At 39.9% G+C, this 23,301-nt stretch overlaps 1 protein-coding gene across 2 annotated transcripts; it reads left to right on the plus strand.

Annotated features, from left to right (window-relative positions):
* The first annotated feature begins 964 nt into the window (after nucleotides 1-964).
* LOC125008286 (solute carrier family 4 member 11-like) lies at nucleotides 965-22,193 on the plus strand. Of its 2 annotated transcripts, none has more exons than XM_047585461.1 (20): nucleotides 965-1,116; nucleotides 9,615-9,665; nucleotides 10,465-10,545; nucleotides 10,732-10,772; nucleotides 10,986-11,205; nucleotides 11,294-11,375; nucleotides 11,497-11,620; nucleotides 12,312-12,521; nucleotides 13,525-13,609; nucleotides 13,689-13,814; nucleotides 13,935-14,048; nucleotides 15,966-16,098; nucleotides 16,389-16,462; nucleotides 16,951-17,230; nucleotides 18,150-18,256; nucleotides 18,550-18,715; nucleotides 18,929-19,102; nucleotides 20,362-20,557; nucleotides 21,054-21,223; nucleotides 21,598-22,193. In XM_047585461.1, the coding sequence occupies exons 1-20, from the start codon at nucleotides 1,056-1,058 to the stop codon at nucleotides 21,662-21,664; spliced, it is 2,562 nt and encodes an 853-aa protein (XP_047441417.1). In that variant the 5' UTR covers nucleotides 965-1,055; the 3' UTR covers nucleotides 21,665-22,193. The 2 variants fall into 2 exon arrangements, with proteins under 2 accessions (XP_047441417.1, XP_047441418.1); XM_047585462.1 differs by lacking the exon at nucleotides 965-1,116 and adding an exon at nucleotides 4,999-5,698.
* Nucleotides 22,194-23,301: the final 1,108 nt, after the last annotated feature.

A 23,301-nucleotide genomic window follows, 5' to 3' on the forward strand; every position in this document is an offset into this window, starting at 1 on the left:
TATGGTAGAGAAATGAACATTCAATTCACGGGCAACAGCTCTGGTGGACGTTCCTGCAGTCAGCATGCCACTTGCACGCTCCCTCGAAACTTGCAACATCTGTGACCTTGGGCTGTGTGATAAAACTGAACATTTTAGAGTGGCCTTTTATTGTGGCCAGCCTCAGGCACACTTATGCAATATTCATGCTGTCTAATCAGTATCTTGATATGCCACACCCATGAGGTGGGATGGATTATCTCGTCTTGGTGAAGTGTGTATATATATGTACACATGATAATAACAAGAGTACATGATACTAGATGATAATGCATGATAGATCTCTATTCAGTGGACTGAGACCATCTAACCATATTTCCAGCTTCAGAGGTGTCAGAATATTCCGTACAGTGCTTTTTAGAAACCTTCACCATGTCCTATCATCAGAACTGAAATAAGTGCATATTATGAGCGCATATGACAAATTCTCTGTGTTCAAAAACCTGGATGTCCACGAGGATGTGTGCTCACTCAGTTTTGATGTGCACAAACGTTAATATGCCTTCCAAAGGAGTCTGAAAATCGTGGACCCTTGTTTGCCTGGACAACTTGTAAAACTCCTTCATTCAGTGCCTAGGCATCTGCAATCACAGTAGCCCATTAAGAGATACTCATGCATGTAAACAGTAGCTGCAACCACGGTTTAGCATAACAGTAAATTGGGGAGCAACTCACAGACGGCCACATTTGAATATCAAAGATTCACACTATGGTAGCTTCCTTACACCTTATTTCCATGTCTCCTTTGTCCTCCCCCGATCTCTTTGTCTTTACTTTGCCTAAAAGCCCACCTTCACCTTCAACATTACCTTTTACACTTAAAGTCAGCTCTTTTGTGATTGGCAGAGAGGACATTACAGTGTTATTCATTGGTGGTGACCCATTTCTTTCTACCTGCAGGGCTGCCTGCAAGACCACTCCTGCTGCAGCTCACGCACCAGAATCACAGTTTGCTCTGTGTAAAGTTTTCATTGCCATATAAAAAAATATAACAGATTTCTTGCCTGCAGTGCAAGATGAAGACCAAAGAGGAAGACGAGCAGATGTCGGGAGTCACTGTGAATCAATTTTCTGAAGGTAAGGATCACAAAAGTGTTTTAAATTGAGACTATTCTAGATCTCACCTGTGATGAAGCATTCAACTTAGTTATTTTTATTTCTTTGTTGGCGTATCAGATGGTAGCATGGCACAGTGTCAGGTAAAGTTTGTCTTGTGTTCTCACATGAAATCATACCGATATGACTTTATAACTTTAATTGTGTGCTAATCTGCAACATCTTAAACTCAGCCTGAACTTAGTAAAAATACTATTTGATCCGGTTAATAATACTGGGGGGAATTTTTTATTTATTTTTCCTTATTTGGAATGAAATGAGACAAAAGCTGCTGTGTGTGGATATGCTGACCTTCATGGAGAGAGGTCAAACTGTGGAAATAAATTAATATTTTTAGATTAAAATCATTTATATTGAAATGAATGAATGATGCATCACTATTATTTAGTGGATTGTTGTAAAGTAAGACTAAGGCATACGGAGGATCAGAATGATTCTTATATTTCAGCAGACCTTAAATGTCTAACGGCTGTGAATGTAAAATTGCACTGCACATGTATGTCTATACCTGTTTGATGTTTGACGAAGAGAAGAGATCACGGAAGCTTTGACATGCACTCTGTTACACATTCATAGCTCCCGGAGAGTAAAATATTATCAAATGCATTCATTAGCCCTTATATGTCATCCAGTACGAAACTGAATGAACGATTAAAGCTGCCGTTGATAGCAGGTCCTCTGCAAGTGCAAACAAAGATTTATAATATTTTTGTTTTTGTTATAACCAACCATGCAAATTGGCCAAGTTTTGCCCCTCAGGGCCTAGTGGAGTTTGATTAATGTTTCACAGTAGACTTACCACAAACTCAGTCTGTGCTCGCAATGAACGCTTTGATCACAGAACATTAGATTTTTAATGCAGTCAGCAGTTAGTGACTGTTAAACTGGTGATGAAAGTCCAGTGTATATTGTTGTGCATATGCAGAACCATCCAGTGTTGAGGATAATGTGTGGAGTGTCATAAGCAAATACTTTAAATTGCAAATAAGCTTAGCGAGACCACACCTGAACTGTTAATATGGTGTTTTTATTTCTGTATCCGTATCTGTAGTCGTCTGTTGTTGTTTTTTTGTTTTTTTTGTATCATATTCATAATTTCTTAAATACTGGTTATGGCTTGTCATGGAAGAACTACAATTTTAAAGTCACGAGATATTCAATTTAGCTTTAAATACAAATGAATTAGAATAAGAATTGCAAAGATGTATATATAGTTTTGGTATGAAACAAAAGAATCAAGGCGGTTAACCAGGAGGTTTGCAGTATTCATTTTCTCTTAGAATATATAGTATATTAAAATATAATACTATGGTATGTGTGACCATTGTACTTCAGTGTACAATTATAAGTATATATTATATATATTTTGCCTGGCCAAAAAAGAAGTTGCCACCTTACTTTAACTATGCAAATAGGTACGAGCCTGTTCTTAAACAACCATGTGGAAAGACACATCCTGTGGTCATGGAAAAGATGTTCGTCTGTTTGAGAAGGGTCAAATCATTGGCATGCATCAGGAAGAGAAAACATCAAAGGAGACTGAAGCAGAAACTACTAAAACTGGGTTAAGAACTGTCCAACGCATTATTAGAAACTGAAAGGATAGTCGAGAACCATTCAGGAAGAAATGTGGTTGGAAAAAAATCCTGATTGAGGGGGATTGGTGATCACTTAAACGTTTGGTGAAATCAAATCAAAGGAAAATAACAGCATAATAATGGAAGTGAGCACATTTCCACACATACAGCATGAAGGAAACTCGGGGGATTGGGATTGAGCAGCTCTGTAGCCTTAAGAAAACCAATAATCGGTGAGGCTAACCAGGACAAAAAGGCTTAAATTTACTAGGGAGCATAAAGATTGGACTCTGGAGCAATGGAGGAAGGTCATGTGGTCTAAGGAGTCCAGATTTACCCTGTTCCAGAGTGATGGGGCATCAGGGTAAGAAGAGAGGCAGATGAAGTGATGCACCCATCATGTCTAGTGTGGGCATATTCCAAGATGACAGTGTCAGGATTAATCGGGCTCAATTTGGGAGACAGTGGTTCAGGGAGCATGAGACATCATTTTCACTCATTGTTTGGCCACCACAGAGTCCAGACCTGAACCCCATTGAGAATCTTTGGGATGTGCTGGAGAAGACTTTGTGCAGTGGTCAAAACAAAATCTTGGTGAAAAATTAATGCAACACTGGATGGAAATAAATCTTGTGACATTACAGAAGCTTATTGAAACAATGTCACAGTGAATGTGTGCTGTAATCAAAGCTAAGCTGTTGGCGGTCCAACAAATATTAGAATGTGTGTGAATGTTATTTTGGTCAGCAGTATATATTTTATAATATCCTGATGGACTATTTCCATGTGATAATAATGTGGTTACACAACTACGGTCCAGAACAAAAGAAAATCAAAATGTTTAATTGATCTCTATCTCCCACTCTTAAACAGAGACTCTGAGGTATGTGACTTTTAAAAATAGTTTTTCAGCTTTTAAAAAGAACACAAAGAAGAAATAAAGAGGACTGTAGTGGAATATGAAACCCACTGTTGCTGGGGCCGTGCTGCTTTTGAATTCCAGACTCTGCTGCCATCTCATGGAAAACAACAGAACAGTCATGACTGCCCTTAAACTTTTATTTTTTGATTACTTTTTATTATATTTTTGCCAAGTTACAATTACTTTAAAGCTGCCAGCTAACCAAGTGTCCCGGTTCTTTAACACCTACCATCAGCGTGCAATAGCTTTTCCCGTCATTGATTTGTTTTGTTTGCATTCACCTACTCATCAAAACTCACGCTGCCCTGTCTAAAAATAAAAACTTTACAGATCTCCTGAGGTGTACCTCATAACAACCTTTGATGTCAATTAAAAAGAACCTGTAAAATTTTACGAGGCTTATAACGTCTAGAACAATAACAAGCAGGTATAATTACATCATGCAGTTAGGAAGTCAGTGGAAGGAATCCACAGCAAGAAAGACACCATCTTAAGAGAAGACTGTTTGCTTTGGGTGAAAGTTATTCCTGAGAAAATCACTTTCTCCCTGAGAGGACATCTCTTGGTTATATATTGCTGTTTATGTTATCATCAACGTATAAAAAGTTATGACGGGGTTCACTGCTTGAAGCTAAACCGAAAGCTCCCCTGGATCAAAATTTAATCAAGGAATAAAAAAGGAGTAAAAGATGCCCTGTCAGTCCGCTGTTTGTCACGTCCACTTTATAAGTGCTTGTGAAAAGAAATAAGATGGACGCTGTTGTTCCTCTTTTGCCATTATTTTTAAGGTACCTTATCATCTGACAAACCTGTTCATCATTCTGACCATCATTTTCAGTGCTTCTCATTCTGAAAATGATATGAGTGGAAAGATATAAAAAGATATATATTTTGCTGCTATTTGATGAGGAAGAACGATAGATTTTATCGTTGGGATTTCACATTAACCTATTACTTCATCTCTCATGAACAGCACATGATCTATTTATTGAGCAACTTACACGTCTTGAGCACATGCTCATTATTTGATGTGTAGTTTAGTACAAAATCATACAACATTTTGCTATACCGTGTTTGCTATTCTACTATGTTTCATTATCAAAGACAAACTGTTCTTCTCTTAGGTCGGACTGTGTTCGCTCCGTCTACTATGTTACAATCGTTCCAGTGCTACTCTCACTGATGAAACCTGTGAAAGTCATACTTAACATTCAGTTTAAAAAAAAAAAAAAGCAAGAAAAAGACAGTTCCCCTTTTCTCAACATAGTGACGTTCATACACACATTGTGTATTGGAATACGTAGTGTAGTGAAGGGTTTCATGCAATTTCATTCATTGACAATTAGTGGCAGTAATGTGCCAAAAATGCAGCACAGCATGAGGAACGATTCAAACGATTTCTTATTACTACCTTATAAAGCAATGTTATATATTGTAGGAAATGTATTGTAGACGTAAAGGACGTATGCAAAGTATGTTGTTAAAGGTTTGTATAAAATTGATTTGATTTGCGTAGAAAAGCTCTACCTGGTACTTTTAAAGTATTCTGTTCATTTGGATACTCCAATACAGTGCTGATTTTCTACAAAAACGTACTACAAAAAAAAAAAAAAAACGTAAACGTAAAAACAAAATTCTATCAAGTTTTTATCAGACGGAGCAAAATTAAAGGACAAGGCAACCAAAAAGGTCCACAACCAAACCCCAAACATTATTTATTAGAAGTTACTTCCAGTTAATTCTAGGTTCTAGGCACAAGGACCCAGCAGAAACTCTCACCCACATGCTTTCTCTTCCTTCCTGCCCTCCCCCTTCCTCCCCCAAGCCCATGTGCTCCTGGAGGAGGTGCAGCGAGGTGATTTTACCTCTCCTGTGACTGTGTATGGGCGGGTGGGTGAAATATACTGGGAAAGTAATAGTAGTGAGTGCAGTGGACGCAGAGCAAAGAAAAAGATGATGGGTTGACCTTTGGAAATCATCTAACCTAAAAAAAAAAAACTGGAGAACATGGAAGCCAAAAAGGTCCTCCATTTTGTGCCATCTGGTGAGTTTTGCAAGGGTGAAGTGGGGTAAGAAGGTCTTTCATGGTGAAACCTGAGCCAAACGTGTCAGACACGTGGAGAAACCCTCTTCACAATGTGTGTGTGTATATGTGTGTGTGTGTGTATGTGTGTGTGTGTGTGTGTGTGTGTGTCACATGCATAGGGAGTCAAATAACACTACTGTTTTCTTTTATTTGACTCCTCTCGGTTTTAGTTTTCTCGATTTTAAAGCCTAGAGAATATGAGAAAGACGCATTCATTGCTAGGAGAGCTATTTAAAGAAAAGCAAAGAGTATGGGTCAATATTTACAATATGGCAATAAATGGCACACATGTCAGTCACGGAAGGTTTTCATAAGACACCCGTGAAGATTTCCTGCATTTAATTTAACCTGCATACAGAGCTACGCTGGTAGACAAACACTAACAGAAAAGTAAATTCAATTTGTTTTGTCTACATTTATCTAACTACATTTCGGCTGTGCAAATGTCCAGATCGAAGTATAGTGGTATAGTAATTCACGATCACAGTTCTTTACGTTAGAAAAAATACAGCACACGCCACATATCTAACTCACCAGAGCTGAAATAATTAATCAACCAAAGACCACTTGTAAACTATGCTCACTTATTAATAATTAAGCGTGGGAGGGGGATCTCTAGAGACAGATGCCAAACATTATGCAGCATCACGTTCATTTTCCATTTAGCATGCTGATAATTTTGTCTGTTTAAACGTGTCTGCTGAGTACTGGCCAAATGCTCATGCAAACGCGTTATTTCTGTGACATTTTAAAAACCAAAGTGTTCAGGAAAATATTGAGTTAAAAAATATATTCTGTTCAGTGCAATCAAAGAGTTAAAATGTCCTACTGTAGCTTTCTCAGGTCAAAGATTAAGAAGATTATCTAGCAGCAAAAATGTGTCCAATGTTCTAATCTGGCACATTCAAGGTTTCCCACTCTTGTTTTAAGCGTTCTCTGGTTGATAATATGTCATTTTAGCTGTAACTCCCCCTTGTTGTGCTTTTTTTTTTTTTTTTAGATCGCTGGTTTTATTTTCATTCACACAAGAATGGAATTTACAAGTATAGTCTTTTACAGTCTCCGGGGCTTTAGAGCCACTAGTCACATACATGTCTTTGATAAAGCAGCATGAAGTTAGAACTTGTTTGAGTGCGATTACTGTTGGTCTAGTGGTCATATTCACCGCGCTGCTGAACAAATATTAGGTTGCTCTTATCGTCATCCTTTGAGGTGCTGAGGTGGAATGAGCTGCAGTTCCTCTTTCCTGTCTTTTGTATTCTAACGAAGCACATGTTCGTGTACATTGTGACATACAGAGCACACACTTCAGTTCACGGTTCAGGTGCGCACGGCCACCTCGTTCAAATGAAGTCCTGACAAGGCTGACTGCGCTTTAGCACAACATATTAGAGTTATAGAATAATATATCTTTCTGCAAAGCACAAAACAGAATAGGTGGCCTTCACGTTAGAAAGACAGACCGCTATAATGCCTTACATTTATGAACACCATGTCCCTGCTTTAATGGTTCGACCTTCAGCACATCTTTCAGCTGTGTAGCTTTGTGCACTTGGTTCCAGAGACCCAACAAGGATTCTTCTGTCTCCTTTTGCTCAAGGACATCGTGTGCCCACAGATAGCAGGGTGGCGGGGACTAACACAACTTGTCTTACACTTTGTGTTTAGTATTTTGGCGCAGTGACATCACAGACAGCCACTATTTTGCTTTAATAAGTGGTGTTTCGGTATCACACTTTTTAAGGAGCTGTAGGATTACCATTATATATGTGTATATATATATATACACACACACACACACACACACTTGTCATGTTGATATTAACATAACTTGAGTTACATCTCATACCGCTTTCAACATAAAAAAATATTCAGACGAATCAGACAAAAAAATTAAAAAACACATTTTTGTGTGCGAATTTATGAATTTATAGTGACTTCAGTTTATCTTGCACCAATATTCACACAGATTCTTTTGCTGGTTTACATTTGTTACCGTTACCGCTCCGAGGTTTAGCTGGTGGGAAAAAGTTTACATCTGACATAAAATGTGAAAACATAAAGAGGAGGTCCATGTCTGAATTAAATCTTATGGTGTTTGAATTCAACCGATAACAATCAAGCGTCAGTCAGGGACGGCCTACCCTACTTTGAAACTGTTCACAAAACAGCTCAGGAGGGGTTAGAAGGTCAGAAATCGGGCTATTTTGAGAAGTGGCTTCAGTTTCATGGTTGCCGTGCCTCATTTGGAAAAACCCCAGGTGTAACGTATACCCCGTATATTCACTGTCAATACCCCCGGACTGCACTGTAAGCCATTGAAAGCGTGTGGTTAGTGTAAAATAATATATTATGTCTGACCACACCAGTCCTGCACTGACTGATGAGTGACAGGTAGAGAAAACGAACAGGTGATGGTTCTCACACCGGCTGTCTTATGAAGCATGAGTGTCATTTAATGTTGAGGATAATGAGAAACAACGTGTTCCTACTGTTTAATGGCTTGCTATTGTTGATCAAACCACTGATAAGATAAACATTCACATTAAATCTGACCTTTATCTTTGTGAGACCAGATTCAGAATGCGTCAGCCACTGTCTTCCACGCTTACATCCCTGGGCCTGGCAGCTCGTTGCGTAAGCTGTGAGCTGTGAGCTTTGAGGCACCCTGTTGTCTGTGCAGACTCCTGTGAAGTGGAGGAGGCCTGGGAATGTTCTGTCTAATCTGCTTTGAGATATCACCTCGCTCCGGAGCCCCTGCAGCCTAGCTCTGCCTTAGGCAATGAGACGCTCATCTGTGCAGCCGCAGCAACCTCTCAGATACGCGACCTGTGCAAACATCAGACGCAGCTGGCAGCCGATTACGTCTGTAACTTAGAGCGAAGGGCTCTCTTTTCAGTTTCTCAGCGTGTCCTTTGTATTATCTTCTTCAACATTGCCATAGCTGAAATCCACCCCTTAATTTTCTTTGCAGCTCTTTAAGGTGTGATTGACTACGCGTTACACTAGAAATAATAGCATGCCATGGTCAGAGACGATGTCTATAAAATATGTCACCACGTACCCTGAGAGTGTTGCAGTCTAGAAACCTGCTGGTGCTCAATGACTTATGAAGTGAGAGCTACTGAAGCCCCGGGGTCAAACTGTCAGTCCACACGGAATCCAGTTTCACACAGTTTTATCATCCTGTTCTCGTTAGGGCAACCGCGCCAAACACCGCCGCCAAAACACATTTGTGAGTGCGTATCGAAAAATGTTCAAGTGCCAGTGATTAAATTGTCTAAAAAAGTGACGCCATTCGGATTTTTCATATTTGATTTAAGATTTTAATTCAGTTTATCTCACCTCGTCTTGCCATGTGTCGATTATTACTGAAGGTCACAGCTTGAAAAAAAAAAAGAAGGGAAAAAAATACAGTATTTTTTCTTACTGTGCAGTGGTCGGCATAGAAGTGCTCTTAGTTAACCACCAGCTGGTGAACATAGAGAAACATATGGCGGATAAAGAGCCTGATAATTTCCTCAGGACTTATTGTACTATACATTCCCCAGGTACATTACTGTCCATTAGCCAAATTCAAATCTCCAAATATGAATCTTGATTATGTGTAAATTAGAAATGGTCTGATAACAACTTGACAAAAACGGCAACGGGCAAAAACTCATCTTAAAATGAATGTAATACTCCTTTAAAGTTTAAATTCTTTATTGCCAAAAAGTCTGCAATGCTTGTATTTCATATGCGAGTAACCTTTACAATAATGCAATAGAAGAGCAGGTTGGAAGGTTATGCAAGCAATAATGCAAATATTTAATATGAAAGAGTTTGTGTTTAAACTTTTGTAAATATCATACTTTCTTTTTCTCCCCCACAGAGGCTCCATCCACTGGGAGGTCTAAGAATGGCTATGTTTTCCAAGAGATGGGTGTGTACCGGCAGTAAAACCCATCATGTTTCCCGTTTTCTCAACTTCTCTCTGTTCTTTTATGTGTTGATATGATGCATGAGGCGCCAAACTTTATTCTATTCAGTTATTTATGCTAATGCCAATGCGTCTCGCTGCTCGCTGATGACCCATTTCACATGCCGGTGAGCACAGACAGTCCCTTCGCGGAGTGTTGGGAGGTTAATTAATGGGTAAATAACGAGGCAGATAATCTCCGAGTCGATGATGGGAAGGGGGGAATAATCATAGCTCAAAGCTTTGCTCGTGAAGGGTTAAGGTTAATTATCTAATTCTGTGGCAGTTTCTTTCTTCCCACATAAAACCCGCAATCGAGAAGCCATATTTATCTTCTATTCAATGAAGGAATTTATGAGGGGCTGCTGTTGTTATATTGCTGCATGTCTGGTTTAAGGGGGATTTTTTATTGGCTCTCCCGCTCTCTCTTGCTGCGTGCTTGTCAACAGATGGCAGAGTGGTGGGAGAGCAAAATAAATTGTCCCTTACTGGAGACACTGTTGGTGTGGCTACCATAGCATCTTAAACTTGATTCAGAGAACAGATTTATCACAGTGTGACTTACCATGGTAATGCAGCAACTCCGTGTGATGGCCTTTACTGTTACTTCCTATTTTATGTGATTCGCTCAATTTTAATGTGATTTAAATCTGACCCAGGCACCCTGTGTCCTCTACTGGATCGCTAGAACTGTATTTAACATAAAAATGAACGTTGAACGTGAATACTCTTTGCTTACTTGACTTCCGTGCTTCATCCACAGAGCTGCAGGATGGGGAGCAGGATTCACCTGCCTCCGACAAGGACCACATCTATGACAATGACGTCCAGATCAGTGTTTCAAGTGTGTTTAAAGTCAACTGTTATACACTATAAATACATAACATGGATTTAGACTATAGGTTTTCTATCATAGAATTAGATACATCTAATACTTTAGTTGTTGAAATTGATATATCAGAAACACAAAGCAACAGTATAGAGGGATTAGTAAAATAATGGGCATGACTTTGTGTTGCTTGTGTTGCAGATGGAGGATCTGGATGTGGGCTTTTGAACACAACAAGAAAAGTAAGATTTAGTTTCTACAGTGTCTCACATTCATTCACATTTTATATTTTTAGTAGTGAATATGCAGCACAGACAAAAGAAGTTTCAAAAGGCATATATGAAACTGTGTTACGGCCCTAAATATACACTTAAATAACCACTGAACTGACCGTGAATCATTTGTTGTCAGTCTGTACCAGTCAGTCACATCTGACTTGTTCTTCCTCCCACCAGTACATAAAGCCCATGAACTTCCAGGAGGAAGTGCGTGCCCACAGAGATCTGGACAGCTTCCTGGCCCAGGCGAGCATCCTTCTGGACGAGAAAGCTTCCACTCTGGACGGGGTCCTGAGGCGAATGTTAACTCACGTAGTGGATGACGGCCACGAGAGCTGCGATGTAAACGAGGTCATGGCCTCACTGTTCACAGATGCAGGAGGAAAAGAAATTAATGGTGTGGAAAGCATATTTAAAAAGCACTTGGCTTGAACGATCAGCCTTAAATCTGTTTCGTATATTCATTGTGTTTTATCCGTCCACAGTTCATCTTCTGTCAGAAACCATTCAGGGTGTGAGTGCTACGTCTACTGGCATCCATTACCAGCAATCCTGGCTTTGCATTCTGTAAGTTCATCTGTAATAATAACACACTTCAAAAGTTTTCCAGTGAATGTCTCTCACTAACTTACACCTGCCAGTACAAATACTGTTTAAATATAACCGATTTAAATTTCTATCAATCCAGCTCCAACGTGAGGAGCCTCCAGAGACGCCATGTTTGCGTTGCCCGTCTAGAAAGGCCACAAAACTGGGGAGTCAACTGCTGCGAGGCTCGCTACGTCATCCTCATTCTCGCTCCGCCTAGAACGGTATGGTCAAATACAAATCTCTATATCTATTGGAATTGTTTAGGCATTCTGGAGGCTAGTTTGGCCTAAAAGATAGTTTCAGATAAAACAGCCACTGATTAGTAACGAATATATCAACAATCAATGCTTAAAAAAAAAAGAAGAAGAAAAGAAATATGAAGTAAATCCACTATCTCCAGCCACTCAAATGCTTTTCCTAGTCTTGCATGATGGTAAACTGAATATTCTTTCTCATACTAAATTTTATGATGTTTGGGAATGCACATTGGGTAGTCTTCTTTTGAAATCCTCTTAAAACAACCAAAAAATAGTATCTGGTTATAATCTGAAAACAGAAATTTACTTTGATATAATATTATACAGTAATATAATAGATTAATAGATTAGTAATATAATAGATATTAATATAGTTAGCTGTACTCCAGTAATCCCTGTGATTCTTTATACTATACTATTCTTCAATTAACACTACTCAAAACGGCCATTAAATATTAAAAGGTTGTGAGATTGTCAAGTTAAAGGTTCCTACTGTAGGTCAGATTTAAACAATGTCATATACATGTACATACTGTGTGTCTCATGAAATATTTGTCTTCTGCAATAGGTACTTGAATATGAACGACAAGTGTGATATTTTGCAGAATGTAGGTTAAAAACTATTCATGTACATTTTCTTGTCATGTTTCTTCAGAAAAGCACCAAGACGGCCATTGAACTGGGCAGAACGTTTGCTACCATGTTCTCCGACATCAACTTCAGACAGAAGCTTCTGGAGACCAGGACCCAGGAGGAGTTCAAACAGGAGCTGGTCCATCAGCGACAACAGCTCTCTATAGTCAGAGAGAAGGCGGTTGTAGAGGAAGTGGATGAGTCAGATCCACGTAAAGGCAAATCATTGAAGGTGTGAGAGAGCAAGATGTAAAACAGAGAGTGACACGCCGGTTCTGTGCTAGTATCAGTGCACAATGTAATAACAAGTGGCCGTATGAGTAATGTGGGTCACGTACAGTATTGGGTTAAAGGATACGAGTGAACAATGGCAACATTAATCAAAAAAAGACATTAAACAGTGATATGGGACCATACAGTGCGCAAAAACATTTACATTCTCTACAGCCTGTAATGCTTCTCCAGATGTGTAGACCACCCTCACGTTTTCCCTTTCTACATAGCCGTATAAAGATGTGGTGCAATAAAGCAGTTGAGCCAGATTATCTGAGTATCCTGTTTCCACACTCTATTAGCGAAGCCTGAGGAATGAGAAGCAGCTGGGCAACAGGCTGAGGAGGCTGCCAAGCCTTCCATGGAGCTGGCAGCAGAATGTGTGCAGCTCCATGTAACAGTAAAGTACTTCATTATGTCCAGTTTTTAAATTAAGAGGAAATATGTGTGTTCAGCAAGGGGCTGAAGAAGAGGGAACATCCAACACTGCTGAGAGCGGGCTGTAAAAGGCTTAAGTTTACAACAGGTTGTGGTTACACCTGATGTCTGAACTCAGCCGAGAGCAGCTTTTCAGTTGTGGCTTTTTGCTGCCAAATCAACCTTTAACCTGTTCTGCAGCTTTAAAATACAAAACAGTGAAGCACACTCAGTTATTCAAGAACTAAATATTTAAAAACAAAAAAAAACCAAAAAAAAAACACATCACAGCAACTTCACTACAGTAAAGAGCAATGGGTCATGCTGCAAAAAAATATCCAAATTGCTTTGCAGGCCAAACAAAAAAGTACATGCAAGCAAAAGTCTGCACTGCCACAGTCATTTTCTAACTTAGTACCCACTATGTCTATCTTGAAGAACGGTGTGTAACATTTGTACAATCATGAGTTGATGTTTTGAAATCAGTTCACTTTCGTAAATGTTGGTTTGACTGAGGCTGACGGTGTCCTGCTTGTTCTTCACAGTGCGGAGATTTCTTCAAAGCTGGTAAAGGCGTTTATGATGACCTCCGTCGCAGACTGCCTCTTTACCCCTCAGACTTCACAGATGGTACGAAACAGCATCTTTAGACATTTGTTTATCTCTTCTGTTAATGTTCTTTAACAACCCTTTGAATAACTCTGTGCAGGTATAACTGGGAAGGACCGCTGTCTCTTGAAGTACACCACCACTGCCATTTTCCTCTACATCGCCATTCTGCTGCCTGCTATTGCCTTTGGATCACTGAATGATGAAAGTACAAGAGGAGAGATAGGTATGAACTAGTATTTATGTATATCTATATTATTAGTTTTTATATTGAAGAGCAAACAAAAAAAAAACTATATTAATAAAAATTGTTTAAAAATGCCAATCTGTGGTTGTTTGTTGACAGATGTTCAGAAGACCATTGTTGGTCAGAGCATTGGAGGAGTGATCTATTCTTTGTTTGCTGGCTCACCTCTCGTCATTCCACTGACCACTGCACCACTGGCCATCTTCATAAGTGGTGTGTATTGTATCTTACTATTTAAGAAAAGACTGGATGAAACATTTTTAAAGTGGGGCCATTTATCTCTTCCACTTAATACATATATTATTTTAACATGTGTCCATAGTATAGACAGTATAAAGATGAAGCGGAACAACCACTATAAGTGAAGCCAAAGCAAGTAGAGCCCCCCCTAGTGACTGGCTGCACTACAGGTCATAAGCTCCACCTCCTCCATGTTAGTAAATGGGACTTGGGCCAAACCAAAACACTAAAGTAGATGTCAGATATTTCGGGTAGTTAATATAATACTAATGCATACTCTGCCCTGCCCTGCTCTGTCCATTTCGTTTTAACTATTTAATATGATGACTATAAGCTGCCATGCTAACCACTCGGCGAAGCAGTCCCATAGGACCATGAGAGTTGGAGAAAAAAAATAAGTACAGAGAGCAGTTAGTGAGTGAGTCTAGTTGAAGTGTGGCTGGGTTCATCAATAACGTGGCTCCACTGTCACTGTACTGCACATTCTCTGGCTTTAGACTCCAATATGGTGCCGCCCATATCACTGGGAAACTAGACGTGGAGACATGTGGAGACAGTCGGTGCTCTATAGCTAAAAACACCAGTAATGAGCACGTTACATGCAGCCTGTCAATTGAATGAAAACAGCATCAGGTACCTTTTGATTGAGTCCATGTTGGTATGGTTTATCTATAAACACTGAATGTTTCCATGTGAAGTCACTGCAGAAGTGCAATACATAAAGCGCAAAACTAATGCTAACACTATGTTTATATGAATCAGTTATTAAGATACAATCTACATTGTCACTAGACGCCAAGTGTTGCTGAAGCACTTTGTCCGTACAGACCTTATAATTCCACAAAAAATACCACATGCTGCCACCTGCATTCTTTTTGTTAAAGTCCCAGCAAAGAAGCACTGGGGACTGACTTAGAATACGTTTTTTTCCTTCCGTTTCTCAGACAGCGGAAAGACAATTTGATAAGAGTGAAGTACATATGACTAGCTGATGCTTCAATAAGATGAGATGCCTTTATTCATCCCACAGTGGGGAAATTCTCACTGTTACCAGCAGCAGAGACATTCAGCAATCACAGACAAGAACAGAATGTGAGAATATAAAAAATATATAAAAAAATATATTACTAACGAACAAACTAACTAACAGCACTGTTAAAGTAAGGATATGGATATGGACAATGAGTATGCCTGTATATATAAATATATGTATACTGTATATTCACACATCGATCATTGGCAAGGACGCAGACGTGCAAAACGGCAGGTATAAAAAATATATGTACATGTAGTTAGGAGGAATATTGTACATGCGTCAGCGAATGAAAAACACTGGGGCCATTTCAGCTTCGATTCGTTCTGTATTATGCAGTGGCAAGGGATGGACATCAGTATATTATATAGCAGACTTACATTAAAAATAAGATGCAGCCAGTTGCTTTTTCATTGGTAGTGTGAACACAGACAGTTTTTTTTCCCACAAGTCATATCGAAGTCCTTTGCTCTCCTTACTTCTTTGCTGCTCTTCTTTTAGAGATATTAGATTTCAAAGAGAGGTATGATTGATACATGTGACTCTTAGTTGGATAAACCCCCTCACTCGGCACCAGCTCCTCCCAACATCTAAACATAGTCACTTCTGGCTCCAGAGATGGTAACAGTCAAATGCCAAACTTAAGGCTTCAAACGGTAGTAAACAAACTAATGCTGAAACTAACTGCATCCCTCTTTTATAGATATGGTTTCTACGTAATGTCAAAGCTGTGCAGTCAACAGGAATGAGAACTGACACGGACCAACTCATTAAACAGCATGTTTTATAAGCAGATAAATAGCTGTGGTGCAATTGAAAAATATGTATGCGTTTGTGTCTGCCTGTGTTATTTATAGTTATCAGGGGAATCTGTGATGACTACGACCTCGACTTTGATGCTTTCTACGCCTGCATCGGTTTATGGAACAGTTTGTTCCTCATCCTCGGAGGCTTATTCAATGTCAGCCTGCTGATGAAACTCTTCAAACGGTAAACACACAACAGCACGCTCACACATTGCTTACTATTACATATTGCACACCATGCTTTGTGGACCAAGGCCCATAGTTGTAGTATATGTAACTCAACTCCCAGCCTGTGTAGCCATGCACTGACGTGAAATCACAGATAAGAAACTGACTTCCTGTTTTCAGTCCTAATCATTAATTTTGCCTTGAATAGTGTTACGTCTGAGTGTGCGCAAAATGCAAAACAAAACCACAGACTTGATAAAACATAAATGATCATGCCATGTTTCTTTTGTTCCCCCCACCTCCCAGCTCAACAGAAGAAGTCATTGCATTGTTCATCTCCATAGCCTTTGTTGGGGATGCAGTGAAAGGCACCGTCAAAAGTGAGTCCAGCCGAGGTCAGGCTACATGAGCAAGAATTGAATATGCCTGTTAAAGTTAATGCGGCCCTGCAAATATGCATAACCTTGACGGAGTCTTTATCAGAAAAAGCCAACAGAAAATGGCAGGTATTGTGAGAAACATAGCAAATTGCAGCCTTCACAATGTTCATATATTTCTTCATCACAAGTCAGGTAATAAATGTATGAGCATATGGTGGGTTCTTTGGAGCTTTCTTCTCTCCACTAAGCCCCAGGCGGCTGCAGTTGTAAACAACACAAAACGGAACAATGCTTGAATGCTTGGAACTGTACGGAGAAGGACAAGGGAATTATAATAAATGCGAAAATTATCTTCTAAGCTTTTAATAGCTGTTGTTGAGAGTGGTTTTTGATTTAAAAAAATAAAAAGCATTGAAATAGGCATGTTTACTCCTTTAGTTTGTCCTCTATGTAATTCTTTTTCTCCCTTTTCCCCCTGTCTTTCCTAGTTTTTGAGCATTTCTACCACGGGCCCATTCTGGCTACCACAAACAGCACGGTTGTGCTGCAGCAGATTAGTGAATTATTGGAGAAAACACAGAATCAGACAGCAAACCGGCTTGAGCATCATAATGAGACGGTGTCCCTGCTGGAACATACTGAAGGGCACGCGACAGTCTTCCTGCCGGAGACTTTGGTGCTATGCACAAGAGAGAGGCCCATCCTCTGTCTGCTGCTCATGCTGGGGACCTTGTGGCTGGGTTACGCCCTCTACCTCATCAAGAGGAGGTACAGTTGGTTCACTGATTGGTTCCCATTCAGGAGGTCTGAACCATTTCATTTTACATTTTCTGGATTAAATCCTTCACTGAGTTCAAGTCACAGTCCCAGAAAGTACAAAACAAGTGACCTTATGCTTCTGTGGAACACGGCGAGGAAAGGTTACCTGAGGAGGTTTGGCGACGTAAACATTTGTATGACGTGAAATGTTTGTTTGAATTTTGGTTTCAGTCGCTGTTGTTAAAAGTGAAGCAGAAACTACAAACAAAAATTAATTCAAATATTAAAATGGCTCCACTTTGTCCAGCTACAACATTACTTGCACCATTGCCCATGTCGACATATCAGCAATAATTATGCAGTATTATGACGTTACAATATAACTCCAACAGAGCACATTTTGTCATTTTTTATAAATATGGCTAGATACAGTAAATATGGTTTAGCAGATGTTTTGGACTTTTACATGTATGTGTGCGTTTCACACGTTGTTGCTATTTTTATTTTGTCAAAGGAACTATGCATCGATTCTAACACTGAGTTACAGTTTCCATAGTGCGTATAGTACAGTTCATGCATGCTGCTTTTAGTAGCTGCAGATGGCTTCACATGACTCATCTAGAACCTGAATGAGGGGCAAGAGTCACACCCACAAGTCACACGCAATAAATTTTACCCTTCAGCTGTAATGTAATACATGAGATGATATAATACATGAGGTAGATGCACGTTTGCCACGTGGACTATATTTCCATTTCTGACTCTCAGAGATTGTCCTTGTTCTTACCCCTAAACTTTCGGGATTTGACATGAATGATTATTCAAAATAAAAGAGTAACTACAGTATATAGGGTTGTAAAGCTACTTGTACAATCTATTACATCAGAGTTGCGTAATCCAAATATGTATTGCTTGTTTCCTCCTACAGCCCGTATCTGAATAACAGCATCAGAGAGGTGGTTTCCGACTGTGCCTTGCCTATCTCTGTGGTGATATTCTCCTTCATTGGCTCCTACCTTTTCCTTGACATACAGCGTGAGTACGAATGTTTCATATGAAAGGAGTGATAGAAGAGTACCCTTGAGACCTAAAGTCATAACCTTGGCACATAACAGCTTTTTCCTTTCATAACCCCACCGTCGGAAGGAAAGTAAATATTTGCTGGGAGGGTACTTTCAACTCAGTGTGTATCAGGATTTAAGCAGTGCGTTTAAACCAAAGGTTACTGCCAGAAAAGGTTGCTGCTCAGCCATTTCTGTCAGTGTCAATGTTTCTGAACGTCGCGGATGTGTTTAATGTATTTCCTCTAAATCTTTTGCTCGCGTTAGTTCCTGTATTCAGCGTGCATGATGGCCCGATCTTCAAGTTCCCCCCATTTGACAAGTTGACGGGAATGAATGCTCTGAGTGCAGTCGGGCTTGGTTTTCTCCTTGCATTGCTCATCTTTATCGACCAAAACATCGTCATCTCGCTCACACATGTACCAGAGCACAAGTAAGATCCCCATTTTGTGTTTGAATACTAAAATGAGACATTTCACAGAACGTGTGCTGTATCATATTTCTATTTATTGTCCATGAGGTCATGTTGTACGGTCGCGTTTTATGGGAAACAGTTGCAGTAGCGGCACATGAATAAGAAGAGACGCGCTACTGCTCTGTCACTGACTAACCAGTTGAAACTTGTGCGTGTGAACGTCTGTACCAGGTTGCTAAAAGGCACAGCGTTCCACTGGGACTTAATGCTGACCGGCTTCATCAACATCCTCATGTCCTGCCTGGGGTTGCCATGGATGCACGCCGCTTTCCCACATTCCTCCCTGCACGCCCGTCAGCTTGCCAAAGTAGAACAGCATGTAGAGAACGGACACCTCTACACGACGTGAGTAAGGTTAAAAAAAAAAAAAAAAAAGACAAAGTCAAGCAGCGCTCTGAAAGACATCCAGCATGTGACTGGATAAAAACACCAGCCTTAATCCTTCTAAGCCTCTGTCTTTTGAAGGCCTTACAGGTTGGTGCAGATTGGAGTCAGGTTAAATACTGACAAATATAACCAGCTGTTTGGTTAAGGGAAAATCTGCTGCAATTATTTCAAAACATAGAATTTACCAAACAAATAGAAAGTTGAGTTTGGCAGTTCAGGGCTGATCCTTGAAACAGTTGACAAGTCAAGACCCACTCCTTTTCCTGTTTGATCACGCTGAATTAAAATTTGAGTTTGACAGAAAACCTTGATGAACACATGAAACATGTTCAGGTAGAGTTGAGAACACAGATACACATGACAGATTTATTTAATCATTTTAGTAACATGTAACCTGACCTTGAATTACTAAATTTCTATTATGCACAATCACTGATGAGCATAAGTAAATAAAACTGACCATATTGTGACAATCTAATGTTCTGCTGTGAAACTTTTGGACCTGGCATTCATGTGGATGTTACTTAGACATGTAGCACCCACCTAGACCAGACCAGACAAACCCCACCCCATAGCAATGACACACCCCAGCAGGATGCAGCCTGACACAGACACACACAAAAACAGTTTAGGAAGAACTCCAAAAACATGAAGAACAGCACAAGATGGTGACCTGATCCCAAACTGATCAAGTATCTGTGGGATGATCCACAGAGCCCCCTCCCCTCAACCCACAGGACCCAAAGACCCCCACTACCAACATCCTGTAGCCAGACACCTCATCCTCTCAGACTATTATGTGTCTTGCTTTTAGAGTGATCTTTGCTGGTAGATAATTCTCCTTAAAAGAAAAATAATTACCAAAGCAAATTATTTCTGTTTCATTTGTTTGATTGGGTTCTTGTTGTCTACTGTCAGGACTTGTCTGAAAATCCATTAATGTTTTGAATATTTTCTATGCAGAATATTCTCCAATTCAAAACCATCCCTCTCTATATTCAATGAATGAGATCATAAGTATAGCTTTTGGCTTTGTTAACATATTTTGTTTGGTTCAGATGCTGTAGATAGATGGACTCTATCTTGAGATTCACCTTTTTTATTATAATTTAGAGGGAAAAGGTTTAATAGCCAAAAACAAATCATTTCTGGGTATTGTTCTGTAACCAGATAAGACACCTTACTGAGTTTATTAAAGTGCTTTTCTGTCCCAATAGTATCGTAAGTGTGAAGGAGACACGTCTGACCTCATTGGCTGCCAACATCCTGATCGGCCTGTCAGCGTTCATGCTGCCCATTCCTCTGCAGTGGATCCCCAAGCCCGTCCTCTACGGACTCTTCCTCTACATCGCGGCCACTTCACTTGATGGGAATCAGATGGTGGACCGCATGGCCTTGCTGCTAAAGGAACAGGTGAGCAAGAAACTGGGGTTTGATTTGATGGCTTGTTCGCCGGAAAGCCCGTTCATAACTGTACGTCTTCTTCCCGTTTAATGACAAAACATCACGCAACGACAGCCACAAATGTTCACTTAAAAAATAACTGTTCGTCCTGCACGATAAACAAATCATCAGTCTCTTGTTACAGCTAGGACATTGCCATTTTCTTCTTTGTTTTACAAAAAGAATAAGGAAAAGAAACTCTGCTTGTTACAATATGTTGTTACATACCTGAACTTGTTGAGTTAGTTGATTTTCTGCAGAATGTCATGATGTAATAAAACATAGCGGTATGCTCTTATGTCAGGAACCATGAGAAATCCTGGCAGAATATCAAAATAATTCTGTGAAAATATCTTATTTCAGCACATAGTTTAATTAACAAGCTTACTAGAAAGGACTGACACATTTTCTTATTTTCTTCTGGTAATTTGTGCTGTCTGTTTTACTCTCGCACGTCTCTGTCTAGACCTCCTATCCTCCCACCCACTACATTCGCCGTGTGCCACAGAGGAAGGTCCACTACTTCACAGGGCTGCAGATGATCCAGCTGATCATCCTGTGTGCATTTGGGATGTATCCTCTACCCTACATGAAGATGGTCTTCCCCCTCCTGATGATCCTGCTGGTCCCTGTGAGGTGAGATAACCCTGGTCAACAGGGGGCAGAGTGGGACCGTGGAAACCTGAACACGTCGTTTCACACATCAGCTGATTTTGCACATGACAAATGCAGCATTTTAATCAGTTATAATGCTCAACTGGAAGGTGCTATGAAACTGCATCGAAGTGAAAATGTAGGAACCAACCTTTTTGAGGTCTCCAGTGATAATGCCACGAGACGTGAGTGGATGTGATGGAGGATGTGAAATACTAAACTGGTGTTGCTTTGCTCACTCACCTCATCAATAATTCACAAATGCTAATTCCGTACTATCACTGTCCCACTTGACAGAATTATATTTGGATATTTCCCTGAAAGTTTTCCTAAGCGTGTTGTTTTTTTTATCTCAGGACCACTCTGCTTCCCAGAATGATCGACGCCAAGTACCTGGACATCATGGACTCCCAGCACATGTAACGCAACAGACCAACCTATTAAAAAGATTATTATTCTCCTGGACGGGAACAGACTCAGAATGGTGTTAAAAACTGCACGTGGACTGCAAGATTTCAATCCAAGCACTTGTTGGTGACTGATGACCATTTACAGCCTTCATTTGCTTTCTCTCTGTGTTCATTATTGAATTGCCATAAATGTTGCTGGCTTCAATGTGTAACATTCTCACATCTTTATAGTGTACATAACACTATCGTAATTAAGGGTTTCACGTACATTCTATGTAATATTTAAGAAAAAAAGGAAATAATTTCAATGCCAGCATTTAAAGTGTGAAAAAATCCAGCGTGAAAAAGAATATCACACCGCAGAGAGAAGTGTCACAGCACATTAGTTTTTAATCAATAACACTGAGGCCACGTTTCCGAACACAAGTTCTATTTTCTTCTCTTTTCACTTTGAAGAGGCACATAGCATGTACTGTATGTTATTATAGAAGACAACTGGTAATGTTGGGTTTAAATCAAACATAATAAAACCCTTTAGAGGACCTGAATGGACATTTGTCATTGCACCACACTCCAGAACAGCCACTGACCCTGCAGGTACAAGGCCCGTACCTCAAATACACATCAGGACAATGCCCTGTATTATTAAAACGAGGACTGACAGTTAATGCAATGGATATTAAATCCCTCCAATAGATGGCAGTAGAGTTTCACCTTATGCTCTGGCTATGTTCAGGTGTGTCCTGACAACAGCTGTGCACCCAACAGAATGAGCCACGGATTCATATCATCCTGTAAAAGAGCCTGGGATAATGAAGTTAAGATTGAACCGATATGAAGCAGTTTTCCCAAAAGTCACCACCTTTAGATGCTTCCACGTGTAATTATGCATCATCATTAACTCGCTGCAAGGCCGCTTTTATCAGGCAGCAAACCATTTGACTGGTTTTAGATGCATTTTGCTACCTTTGGAAATTATCCTTTCATTAATGCATCGACTAATTCATGACGCCTGTTTTCTCCGGATGAATTAACTGTACTGTATGGACGGGAATAAACATGTACACGCCAGGTAAAGTAAATACCGAATTGCTTGTTTGAGCTCACTGACAAACAAAATGAAGCTTCTTTTCAAATGGGGCCACAATAAAAGCAGCGAGCACAATTACTGTCTGTGCATACGAGGCTGAAAACATAAAACATGAATGCAGCAGAAAATGAGAATTGTTCAGACATTGAGACAGAATTCAGTTGTGCAAATACAATAGTCAGTAAAACCAACCAGGTCTGGTAAGCACCTTGTGACTGTAAAATTACAAATAGGATCAGATTTTGAATGGAAAATTAAAAACACATCTGTCAGGCAATTCAGCCGCAGAAACTAAACACAATTTGGTTTGTTTCTTGGTTGTTGCTTGGCCATCAGCAAACTGACAACTGCATCCATCGTGTGTGCACTTTTAATGGCTTAAGCAGAAAATAGAACAAACTGATAATATAGTTTTACATGACTGTACAGACCCTGATCACCTCTCTGTGTAGTACATGTCGACCACAACGATGAACCCAGCTTGGTTCTATGATGGGATCTGAACCATGTAAAGAAAAACAAGAGGGACTGAGATGGTGCAACTGTCTCCACAGAGATAT

This window comes from Mugil cephalus, chromosome 5 (genome assembly GCF_022458985.1).
Source record: "Mugil cephalus isolate CIBA_MC_2020 chromosome 5, CIBA_Mcephalus_1.1, whole genome shotgun sequence".
Classification (NCBI taxonomy): Eukaryota; Metazoa; Chordata; class Actinopteri; order Mugiliformes; family Mugilidae; genus Mugil; species Mugil cephalus.